Source organism: Acanthamoeba castellanii, assembly GCF_000313135.1.
Source record: "Acanthamoeba castellanii str. Neff unplaced genomic scaffold scf7180000084599, whole genome shotgun sequence".
In the NCBI taxonomy this organism is placed as follows: Eukaryota; Discosea; order Longamoebia; family Acanthamoebidae; genus Acanthamoeba; species Acanthamoeba castellanii.
The window spans coordinates 1,912,303-1,923,099 of NW_004457442.1; the positions used below are offsets into that span (position 1 = coordinate 1,912,303).

The window sequence follows — 10,797 nt, forward strand, 5'->3', positions numbered from 1 at the left end:
GCTCGAGCCTCGCCTCAGCGTTGCAGACCAGGCATGTTTATTGGCCCCGAGTGTTGGGACGCGCCACTTGGCCCACGAAGACGGGGCAGTGGAGCAGGGCGTGGTAGATGGCGAACACGAACGGTCGGTCCACCACGAACTGCTCCTCCGATCTCGCTGCCTTTCGTTTGCGCCGCACCACGACGGCCGTCGCCGCAGCAGCCTCGGTGCCCTCTTCGTCCACTTTGATGAAGGTCTTGTGGATCACCTGGTCTATCCGCAGCTCCTTCCTGCGTTGGCGAAGAGAGAAGTACGTGGTCAGTGGTTTGTGCCTGTGCGCCGGGGCGAGTGCGCGGTGTGTGCGGTACCCAGCGGCGTCGGTGGTGGTGAGGGCCGAGAAATCGGCGCTCATGCCGAAGGGGTCCGTCACCCCGAGGGACTGAAGCACGGAGGAGAGCTCGAACTCGGCGTTGATCTCAAACCGGGGCAGGGCCAGCTCCACCGGCTTCACGGAAAGCTGCTCGTACTGCCCCCTCAGTCCGACCAGAGACGCGTGAACGTTGAACAGGGCCTCGACCGAGTTGTCGTGAGGCAGCAGTATGAGCATCCGCAGGTGGGAGTCCTTGTAGGGCAGGCTCACTGCGGCGTGGGTCTTGAAGCTGGCGTGGGCCAGGTTGGATGACTGTCGCATCATCTGCACCTGCAGATCACCACCGCCTCCGAGCGTATGGAACGGCGCGGCGTTGGTGTTCTGGTGCTTGAACTTGTGCTGCCACACGGCCTTGAAGTGAATCGCGTTGGTCACGATCAGGCGAGTGTCGGGTGTAACAGAGCTGAAACCAACAGCAAGGTTGTAGTGAGCTAACCAATCTGATGTCAAGAACGAGTCAACTCGTACCCAGCCGCTAGGAGGTGGTTGATCTTGTGGTTGGTCTTCTCCGCCACCCATCCGTTGATCCGGGAGCGAACGGCGTCGCCCTGGGCGAAGTCCACGTTGCGCGCCTTGGCCACCAGCTCAGCCGCCCGTGCGACGAAGGCCGGGTCGATAGGAAGCTTCGAGTCAACCCACAGTGCGTTGGCCACCGCCAGCTGCGCCTCTCCGTCCCTCAATGCCTGCAGTGATCACAAAAGTGAGCTAAGGCCAACCCGGGTCGGTCTTGGTGGTGCGTAGTACCGCGGCGAGGGAGGCCATGTCGGCGTGGACTTGCTCCTGGCTCGCGTCAGGGCCATAGCCCACTGCCAGGCGGAGCTGGGCCGCGGTCTGCTCGGCGGCGCCCTCCAGCGCGAGAGCCAGGGCCAGTTGGACGCCGAGCGGAGAGATGAGAACGTCCTTGTCAACGTGGCAATTGTGCGGCACCAACTCGGACAGCAGGTTCGTCGTTAGCTTCAGGCCGGCGTCGCTGATCGCGGTTCCGGCGGCAGTGGAGGTGGACCTGTCCATGTCTTTGCTGAGTAGTTGGAGTTGTTGAAAATGTAGTCGGTCGGGCTTATTTATTCCGCCGGGAAAGAAAAATGCACAAAATGTGCTTCGGTGATCCCGAAACGTGTTCGGGTGATGATTTCCCTTTTATTTTCTGCTCTGCCTAAATTGTGAAAGATTAAAAATATGGCCATATTTTCTTTCCCATTTCTCGGGGCAGGTTTGAATTTAGAAGCCTGCAAGATCGAGATCCCATCTCATTTGGGCGAGGCTTCTCCTGACACCCAAGCGATTTGGAAGGAGTAAAGGGTGTGGAACTAATAACGATGGAGTCCTCCGGCGCGACTAGAGAATTGGTAGCAGGCAAAAAGGACGCGACCGGGGCGGCGTCGTCATCTTCCCCCTCGCCATCATCAACGAACGTGTCTACATCGATTTCAGCCACGGCTGCTGCCAGTGCGAAGGAAGCTCAGGCAAAGTCATCGCCCTCCTCCAAATCCATTGTGCACCCGGCCGGGAAGGGGCAAGCTACCGTCAGCGGGATACTCAAGGGCTGCGAAGTGTTCATCAATCCCGCTCTCGACATCGAACAGATGGATCGGGTACGCAGCGCCGCATCCCTTTCCCTTTCCTTTTCCCCTTCCGCTACGCTCCTCACTCGCAACCATCCCCACAAACTGTTTAACAGTATCGTAAGTTGGTACGTGAGCACGGCGGAGGAGTGCAGTACTACTTTGAGGTCAGCAAGACGACCCACGTCATCACCGCCGATCTGGCCCACTTTGCCGACCTGCCCGCCGCCCGTGAAGCCGGCATCCTCCTCGTCACGGTACCGTCTCTCTGCCCGCGATCTGCCTTTCGTGTGATTCAGCCGTGTGTGTGTTTGTGTGTGTGTGTGGTGTCTTTATCATCCGGCGCGTCTCACGTTGATTCCCTTCAGCCCCTTTGGTTGGAGAACTCGGTCACCTTCGGCGAACGGGAGGACGAGGAATTCTACTCGCCCGATCCCAGGAAGTTCTTCTCCGGCCTGTGCATTTGCTCCTCCCAGGTACGGCTCACCTCGCCCTCCACTCGGCTCGCTACGTACTACGGCAGTCACAAACGGCTGGTTATTATTATTTCTTTATTTATGTCTTTATTTATCCCTTTTTTGGCGTGTGTACAACCGTGGTGTGATTGTAGATAGCCGCGGAGGAGCGGGACATGATGTTCGCCGGCGTGGTGGCCTTTGGTGGTCGCGTCTCTGCACGCCTTAACAACAGATGCACGCACCTCATCATAAACAAACCAGCTGCGGGCGTACGTTGCTCCACCGCCCCCGTGACATCGTCCAGAACGCACCTCCTGATGCTCCATCTTGCTTGCTTCCGTCAAATGATTCACATTGACATTACAGGCCAAGTACGAATGGGCACGCAAGCACGGAGGAATCAAGATCGTGATGCCCAAGTGGTACAACAACTCGCTCATGTACGTTCGCACTCACCCCCTTTCCGCACTTATGCGCCCACATAAACTAAGAACCAATTTACACCCCTACGCTCACGCCTCTGAACCCAGGTTTCGAAGGAGAGAGAAGGAGACAGAACACCTGGTGCCAGCTGAACAGGCGATCAAGAACTTGCCAGCGGCCGCTACCGCCACCGTCTCGCGCCAAGAGCAAGCTAAAAAGGAGGCCGAAGGCAACAAGAGGGGCGGAGAAAGGAAGCCAGCTGCCGACAAAATGGAGCGAGATGACAACGAGGGGGAGGCGGCGGAAGCGGAGGCGAAGGGCGATCAAGATGGCATGGAGATGATGAGCCAGTCCGAGGTCAGCCACTCGGCGAAGTGGACGAAGCCGCGGGAAGACCGGGAGGACGAAGGCTCGGAGGAGAACGCCAACGAAAGCAAGGACGAGTTCAGCCTCATGCTGGACCACCTGCCGCGCAACAAACGCGCTCGTGACGAAGACGACGAAGGTGACGAGGAAGATAAGAAGCAGGCGAAGGTGCGGAAGACCACTGTCGAGAAGAAAAGCGACGGCGAAGGCGAAGACAAAGGCGAAGAAGAAGAGGAGGGCAAAGGGGATGGAGAGGCCGAGGAGGAGGATCTGGAGGCCGAGGCCGAAGAATGGCAAGAAGGGGCCACCACCACTACCACCGAGGGCAAGGTCCCCACTCGGCCCGAGGACATGGAAGAGGAAATCAAGACCTATATCCGCAAGAACGGTATCGGCGCGTGCGCTTGTTTGTCGTGTGTGTGTCGTGTGTGTGTGTGTGTGTGTGTGTGTGGTTCGACATCTTCTCAATTCTTTCCTCCAACGCAGCGCACCGCGTAAGTGCGAGGGAGATCCGTCTCAAATTCAAGATGGGCCATCCGAGGGCGAAGCGTCTACTCAACGAGGTGATCCAGGAGATGAAGAAGGAGCTCAAGAAGCACGCCAAGAAGCGACAGTCCTCCAAAGACGACGAAAAGGCGTCGACGTCAGCCGACACGAAGGTGGAGTCCGGCAAGCAGGAGAAAGAGGCGCTGAAGAAGAAGACAGTGACCACGCCGAGCAAGGCGGCGACCGTGGCAGTGAAGGAGGACGTCGGGCCGAAGGTGCCGAAGGATCAGCTGATGAAGGGCATGTGCGTCTTGCTCGTCGATCTCCCGACGTCGCGCTACCGCGACGCCATGGAGGCCGTGCGTGAGATGGGCGGCACCACCCACCGCGGCCTAGCCGACGCGTGCAAGATCGAAGGTGTGCAGTGGAGCAAGGCCGCCGCGACCAACATCACCCACGTCCTCTACCTGCAGTCCAAGCCCGCCATCGACGCTCTGGTATGTCCGCACATGCATCGATGATCGATCACACACCACAAATCAGAGAGAGAGATGAGTGTCGTATGTCGTTTATCTCAACTCATGCTCAACCGTACACTGCAGAGGAAGAAGATGGCGCTCCATGGGCTCGCCGACGTGCAGGAGGTGTCGATCGAGTGGATTCAGTGGTGCGATGTCCACGTCCGCCTGTTCCCGCCGGCGATCTCGCCGCTGTTCCAACCGTTGCCGCACAACCCCGTACCAGGCATGGACGAGCTGGTACCAGTCATCCCCCTCTCCTCCTCTCCCTCTTCATTTGAGCTGCGATTGTCCATCGTTCGGCCATGGCTCACCGAATGATGTGACAGATCATTTCGCAATCGAACACGCGAGGGTGGGAGCGGGAAGAGATCGTGGCGCTGATCTCGAAGATGGGTGCCAAGTACAACCGCAGCATGCCGAACGAGCCCAACGTCATCCTCGTCATTGCGACGTATGTAACGTGATACCCCCCCACCCGTTAGATGAGCGCATGGCGCTCACCACCACTCGTATCAAACGCATCAGAGCTGACGCGGGCGCGGCCAAGAGTGAAAAGGTGGTCATGGCCAAGGAGTGGGGCGTACCGATCGTCACCAAGGTACACCGCCACACGCCGCATGCGCCTAAATCGAGAAATGCGCCGTGCGCGGTGGGCTAAAGGCGACTGTTGCTGGTGGCGCTCAATAGGAGTGGCTCTACGATTGCGCGCGTAAATGGCGCCGCATCGACCCAGCAGCCGAGGGCTACGTAGTCTCGCTGGAGGGCCTCGAAGAAGGCGGCAAAGAGGCGGCCTCCAAGCCTGAGTCCGCCACCAGCGCAGGTACTTGGCACAACACGACACACACGACACACACGACACACCATCCAGACACCCTGTGGTCTAACCCTTGTGCGAACAGAAGGGAAGAACATGGACAAGGACAAGAAAAAGAGCAAGAACGAGGACGAGAAGGAGAAGAAGGGAGGGAAGAGCGGTAGCATCAAGGAACGGCGGGAGGGAGCCGGCGAGGAAGAGCTCGAAGAAGATGAGGAGCACGACGACCGTAAGGGCGATGACAAGGACGAGTACGAGGAAAAGAGCCGCGGCAGCGGTAGCAAGAAAGCAGCGTCGCGCACCGTGTCCACCACGAAGCGCTGCATCCAGTGCGGGGCCACAAAGACGCCGTGCTGGCGCAAGGGGGCCGACGGCGAGCGGTCGCTGTGCAACGCCTGCGGGCTCAAGTTCTCAGCCGAGCTGCGACGCAGGTCCAACAAGCACGACACGCGCAAGCGCAAGCACGACGGCGGCGCGCTGGACGACCTGGACGACGACGACGACATTGACGACCTCCGTGCGCGAGCCAGCAAGCGACGCAGCCTGACGGCGAGCGGCGGCGGAACTGCGATGGACGATGGCGATGAGGACAGCCTCGATACCGTGCAGCGGCGGGTGCGGCGGATGATGGCCTCGCAGGACGCCAAGGGCCGCTACCACTTCGCCTTCTCCTGCCTCTCCAAGCCAGTCACCGCCCAGCTCAAGCGGATCGTCACCAAGCTCGGCGGCACCTACAGCGAATTGTGGGAGCCCGGTGTCACCACGCATCTCGTCCTGGTACGCCCTCTCCTCCCCTCTTCTTTGTGTCACACGCACGCAATGCGACCTACGTTCGTGTTGAGCTGACAGCCGGCTGGGTGCAGGGCACGCTCCGTCGCACGGAGAAGATGTTGTGCGCGTGCGCCTCTGGAAGCTGGGTCCTTCAGCCCTCCTACCTGTACGCCCCAATTCTCTTCGATTGAGTGGGCGATATCGCCACGACGTACACCTCACTATCGGCGCCGATGTGGATCGATAGGATGAAGTCGGATAAGAAGGGCCGATTCCTGCGCGAGGAAGAGCACGAGTGGTACGACGAAGAGTGGGACGACGAGCAGGAGAAGCGGATCTGGGCTGCCTGCATGCGTCGCCACCGGCTGAACCTGCTCGAGTACGGCTCGCCGTCCTCCTCTTATACGCCGCCCTCGTCCCTCCTCCTGAGGACTGACAGTCAGTCACATTGCAATTCCTCGCAATGGCAGAACGGGCAAGCGCGCGTTCGAAGGCTGGGAGTTCCACCTCGTGGGTGACACCGAGCCCACGCCCGACATCATGGCCAAGATCATCGAGTCAGGTACCTGCATCTTATCTATACTGGCGTCTCTGCCTCGGTCCACACTATTATTAGTATTGACCTGTGAATGGCGCAGGTGGCGGCAAGCTGATATCTACGCGGTCTCTCGTAAAGATCAAGAAGCACAAGGTAAAGCACACACACAACATAACACAACACGAACACACACACACACACACACACACACACACACACACACACACACACACACACACACACGAATACACACCATTCGCCTGTGTGCTAAATAGAAGGATTTGCAGGCGCATCGGTATGGTCTGGTGGGCGCCAACGCCGAGAAGAAGGCGGTGCGTAGGCTGACCGAGGTGGGTCTTCCGTGCGTTGACTCAATCTACCTCGCCACCTTCCTGTGCGACCGCCATGCGCCTGCCGTGGTACTTTCTTCCTCCGCTTGCGTGTGCGTGAGCAGTGGGGCTCGTGCGGTGTGTCTCACGAACGTGCTTTCGTAACTGCAGGAGGATTTCTACATCTGAGCTGACCACCCAGAAGAAACCCCAGTCAACCACCCATGTGCACAACAACCTTCTACTACATTCCAAGAAACTCACCTCTATCCTATCGTACACAGCACACAGCATTAGGAAAAAAAGGGCAATCCTGTTTACTACAGGCTCGCTCGACGCATCCGCGGGTGCTTCTGGTGTGTTCTCCTCGTTTTCCCTTTGCTCCGCTGGCTCGTTCTTCTCTTCCTGCTCTTCTTCCTCGTTCCCTCTCGTCGTCGTCTCTTCTTCGTTCTTTGCGCCGTCTGGCCGGCGAGCCGTCGGCGTGAGTGTCGAGCTCGTCCACAGGCGGCCGCTGCTGGTCAGGCCAGCGTCGCCTCGACCGCCGCCTCCGCTCGCGGCTTCGCAGCTCTCGGCCCGCATCCGACGACGTTCCTCGCGGGCGACGCGCGCCACGCTGAGCTTCATGGCCTCGAGCCACTTGCCCGTGGCGAAGTACGCCTCGGCGAAGAGGTAGTACTTGCGGACCACCTGCTTACGCGGCGACACGGCGCCGCCGCTTCCGCGTGTGGCCTCCCTGCACGTGATCACGAGACACGTTCGCACTGCGGCGGCGGCGAGGGGCGGCAGTCAGCTTCAGCTTGGCGGAGGAGTGAGCGCAACACCAAGGTACGCGCGCGCGCGTACTCTCAAACTCGGGGTTGGTGTAGCGCTCCTCGAGGGACAGCTTGGCGTTCAACAGGTCGATCTTGCCCAGCAGCTTGGTCTGTCACGAACAACAACATCAGCAGCAAGCTCCATCATCGCCATCACATCAACGAGGACGGTGCGTGGCGTACACTGTCGGCAGCGCGGTAGAAGAGCTTGGCGTTCTTGAGGATGAACCACCGCTGCTTCCACGTCTTCCACTGCCCGCCTGCACCAACGAGAGAGGCCACCGCGTCAGCACGGCCACCACCCTTTTAGGGGCTGCCAAGGGGAAGAGGAAGGTACCCTCCTTGAAGAGAAGACCGTCCCTCTCGGCCGGGCCTTCAGCATCGGCGGGGTCGAGCAGGGCACCCTCCTGCTCGGCGGCCGGTTCGGCGCTGACCAGCTTGAAGATGTTGGCCAGCGAGTGGGTCCGCAGACGGCCCACCAGCGTCGGCCGCCGCTCCCTTTGCTCGGCCGCAGCGGTTCCGCTCGCCTTCTTTTCGTCGCTTTCGTTATTTGTTGTTCTAGTTCCGTCCGCGGTCCGCAGCGTCACCTTCTTTTTCTGCTTCGTTCTTTTGGCGCCAGCCCCCTTAACTCGTGGTTCATCTTCCGCGCTCGCCTTCTTCTCCTCGTTTTCCCCTTCCCTCGCGTTGTCGGTCTCAATAGTACCCGACCCAGCACGCAGCGGCGAAGAGTACCCGGCCTGTGTTCCTTCTTCCTCGCTGTTACCTTCACCTTTGTCGTTCACCGTATCTTCCTTCTCCGCTCGCGTGGCTTCAGTGTCCTCCTTCTCCCTCTTCGCGTCGCGGCCTTCGGCTGCAGGGTCGGTGGCCACCGGTTCGCCTTCATCAACTTTGGCCTCAGGTTTCTGCTGTTGTTGGTTCGTATTGTTGGAGGAGAACAGAGCCGTGAGCTTGCGCACCAGCGAGGTCATCTTCTGTTCTCTTCTCCTCTGCCGCGGGTGGGGTTGAGGGAACAACTGGGCCAGTCAGCTTGGGGACAACGCACGCTACGTCTGTTTGTGCGCCGTACCATTTGCGTGCGGAGTTGTGTGTAATTTCATTCCACGATCTCCTTCACTATTGGCCCTTGCTCTCTTTAAATCGGTCTTGTGTGTGGAGTTGGCGTCAGACGCAGCGGCCAGCGACTCTCCCGACATTGGGGACAAAGAGTGACTCTGGCCGAGACGGTCACCGGTGGACACACCACCGGGGAGCCTGCAGCGGACTGCTTCGTAATTGTTGTGGGCACGCGGTGGTGTTCGTCACCAGAGGGAAAAAAGAAGTAAAATAAAAGTGAAAAAATTAAGAAAAATAGAGAGAAAAAACAACGACTAGTGTGGAGAAGGATGGGGTTCACGGCGATTACGACGGAGGTGAAGGAAGGCGTGCTCATCCTGCGACTGAACAGGCCCTCGCGCAAGAATGCTTTCAATCACGAGCAGTACGAGGAATGCATCGTCGCCCTGGCCCAAGCCGCAAAGGATGAAAACGTTCGCGCTGTGGTATGGCCATCCTCTCTCAATACTACGCACATAATCGGTTTTCCGTTCCCCCCCTCTGCAATTCCTCAAATCAATCTCTTCCGGGCACAGCTGTTTACGGGTGCGGGCGACTACTTCAGCAGCGGCAACGACCTCGCCAACTTCCTGCGCGCCGACTCCACCGACACCACACCGGCCAAGGGTTCGTAGGCTCTCACACCTCTTCCTCCGCTCCTTCACCACTTCCTTCCATGTGTGGCACTGCGCCCTGTGAGAGCTCACTCTCCCTCTCGGCGGGCCGTCTCCACAGACCTCCTGACGCGCTTCGTGAACGCGTTCATCCTCTTCCCCAAGCCGATCGTTGCCGCGGTCAACGGTCCCGCCGTGGGTACGTGCGCGCACTCTCCCTCTCCTCTGGCTTCTCGTGGCGCGTGCGCTGACAATGAAGTCTCGGCCTGCCAGGCATCGCCGCCACGATTCTGGGGCACTGCGACCTCGTCTACGGCTCTGAAACGTGCGTTTGTGTGACGCGCTGGCCGCGCTGGTCGTGATGCCCTGGTGGTGGGTAGGTGGGTGGGTGGTGGTCGTGGTGGTGGTGGTTGGTCTGACAAAGAAGTGTGAAAATGGCGCGCAGATGCTCGCTGCACACGCCGTTCATGCAGCTGGCGCAGAGTCCCGAGGCCTGCTCGTCTCTCCTTTTCCCCGAATCGATGGGCGCCCTCAAGGTACAATCGCGCACGCACGACCGCACACACCGCCGGGTTGCATGCCCCTCCCCCCCGCTTACATCTGCCTCGTCGGCACACACCAGGCCAACGAGATGCTGCTCCTGGGCAAAAAGTTCTCCGCCCGTGAGGCGCTCAAGGCCAACCTCCTCAACGAGGTCTTCACCGAGAAGGGCGACCAGTTTACCGAAAAGGTTGCACTTCCCACTGTGACCACCCACCACCCACCCACCACCACAGGGCATCGACTCACGCACATGAGCAGGTCTTCGCCATCGCACGCCAGCTCGCATCGTATCCTCCCGAGGCCGTGCAGCTGTCCAAGCGGGTACCCCAATTTCCCTCTTCTTGTTGTTCTTCCAGAGGGGCATTGCGAGCGTGCTGGCCTGCGCACTCACTCGCGCGAAACATGGCGTTGTCTTATCTTCCAGTTGATCCGCAACAACCGGCGCCTCGCCCTGCTCGATGCCGTCAACAAGGAGGAGGTCGAACTGCTTGGCGAACGGTTCGTCTTCTCCTTCCCTTCCCTTCCCTTTCCCTCTTTCCAGTCTTGGTCGAGCCTCGCATCTCATCTGGTGTGTGTCGTGTGTGTCGTGTGTGTCGTGTGTGTCGTGTGTGTCGTGTGTATGTGTGTGTGTGTGTCTTGTGTCGTGTGGTATGTGGGTCGGTGCACAGGTGGGTGTCGGCCGAGTGTATCCAGGCCGTCATGAACTTCATGTCCCGTCGACAGAAGGCCAGCCTCTGATGGGGCGTGACTTGTGTGCCAAAAGACATACCACCCCAGGTCAGGTGTGTCGCTGGATATGGAAATTGATCAGGGCTCTAAGGCCTTTAGAGCTTCTGTACAACACCCCAACATGTTGTTTGATAGGTCAAGTGGTGAACGTTGTTGTTTGTGGAAGGTGGCCAGCCCACGAGAGGTTCGTGTGGGCCTTTTGGGCGGAGAACAGGACAGCAGGGTCCCAGCGAATGGGGACCACAGGACCAACACAACAACGGTAATGAAGCCGCAATAAACGCAAAATAATAAACGAAAGGGCTGTGTGTGGAGAACGCCTGTGGAGGA

At 59.2% G+C, this 10,797-nt stretch overlaps 4 protein-coding genes across 4 annotated transcripts; 2 read left to right on the top strand and 2 right to left on the bottom strand.

Annotated features, from left to right (window-relative positions):
* Nucleotides 1–37: 37 nt before the first annotated feature.
* ACA1_065810 (serpin (serine proteinase inhibitor) superfamily protein) lies at nt 38–1,420 on the bottom strand (the record flags this gene model as incomplete). The annotated part of the gene is made up of 4 exons (XM_004339726.1): nt 38–269; nt 348–812; nt 878–1,092; nt 1,154–1,420. The coding sequence occupies 4 exons, from the start codon at nt 1,418–1,420 to the stop codon at nt 38–40; spliced, it is 1,179 nt and encodes a 392-aa protein (XP_004339774.1).
* A 305-nt stretch (nt 1,421–1,725) lies between these two features.
* Nucleotides 1,726–6,001, top strand: ACA1_065820 (BRCA1 domain containing protein; the record flags this gene model as incomplete). The annotated part of the gene is made up of 13 exons (XM_004339727.1): nt 1,726–2,001; nt 2,127–2,228; nt 2,340–2,447; nt 2,582–2,698; nt 2,796–2,869; nt 2,960–3,606; nt 3,705–4,201; nt 4,307–4,462; nt 4,552–4,676; nt 4,751–4,823; nt 4,913–5,045; nt 5,125–5,816; nt 5,903–6,001. The coding sequence occupies 13 exons, from the start codon at nt 1,726–1,728 to the stop codon at nt 5,999–6,001; spliced, it is 3,099 nt and encodes a 1,032-aa protein (XP_004339775.1).
* A 421-nt stretch (nt 6,002–6,422) lies between these two features.
* On the bottom strand, nt 6,423–8,457 carry ACA1_065830 (uncharacterized protein; the record flags this gene model as incomplete). The annotated part of the gene is made up of 6 exons (XM_004339728.1): nt 6,423–6,433; nt 6,602–6,650; nt 6,999–7,438; nt 7,521–7,599; nt 7,673–7,749; nt 7,827–8,457. 6 exons carry the CDS (start codon nt 8,455–8,457, stop codon nt 6,423–6,425), a joined length of 1,287 nt encoding a protein of 428 aa, XP_004339776.1.
* Nucleotides 8,458–8,871: 414 nt separating this feature from the next.
* ACA1_065840 lies at nt 8,872–10,476 on the top strand (the record flags this gene model as incomplete). Its single annotated transcript, XM_004339729.1, has 9 exons — nt 8,872–9,015; nt 9,118–9,208; nt 9,317–9,394; nt 9,469–9,520; nt 9,641–9,731; nt 9,818–9,925; nt 9,997–10,059; nt 10,163–10,236; nt 10,407–10,476. 9 exons carry the CDS (start codon nt 8,872–8,874, stop codon nt 10,474–10,476), a joined length of 771 nt encoding a protein of 256 aa, XP_004339777.1.
* Nucleotides 10,477–10,797: the final 321 nt, after the last annotated feature.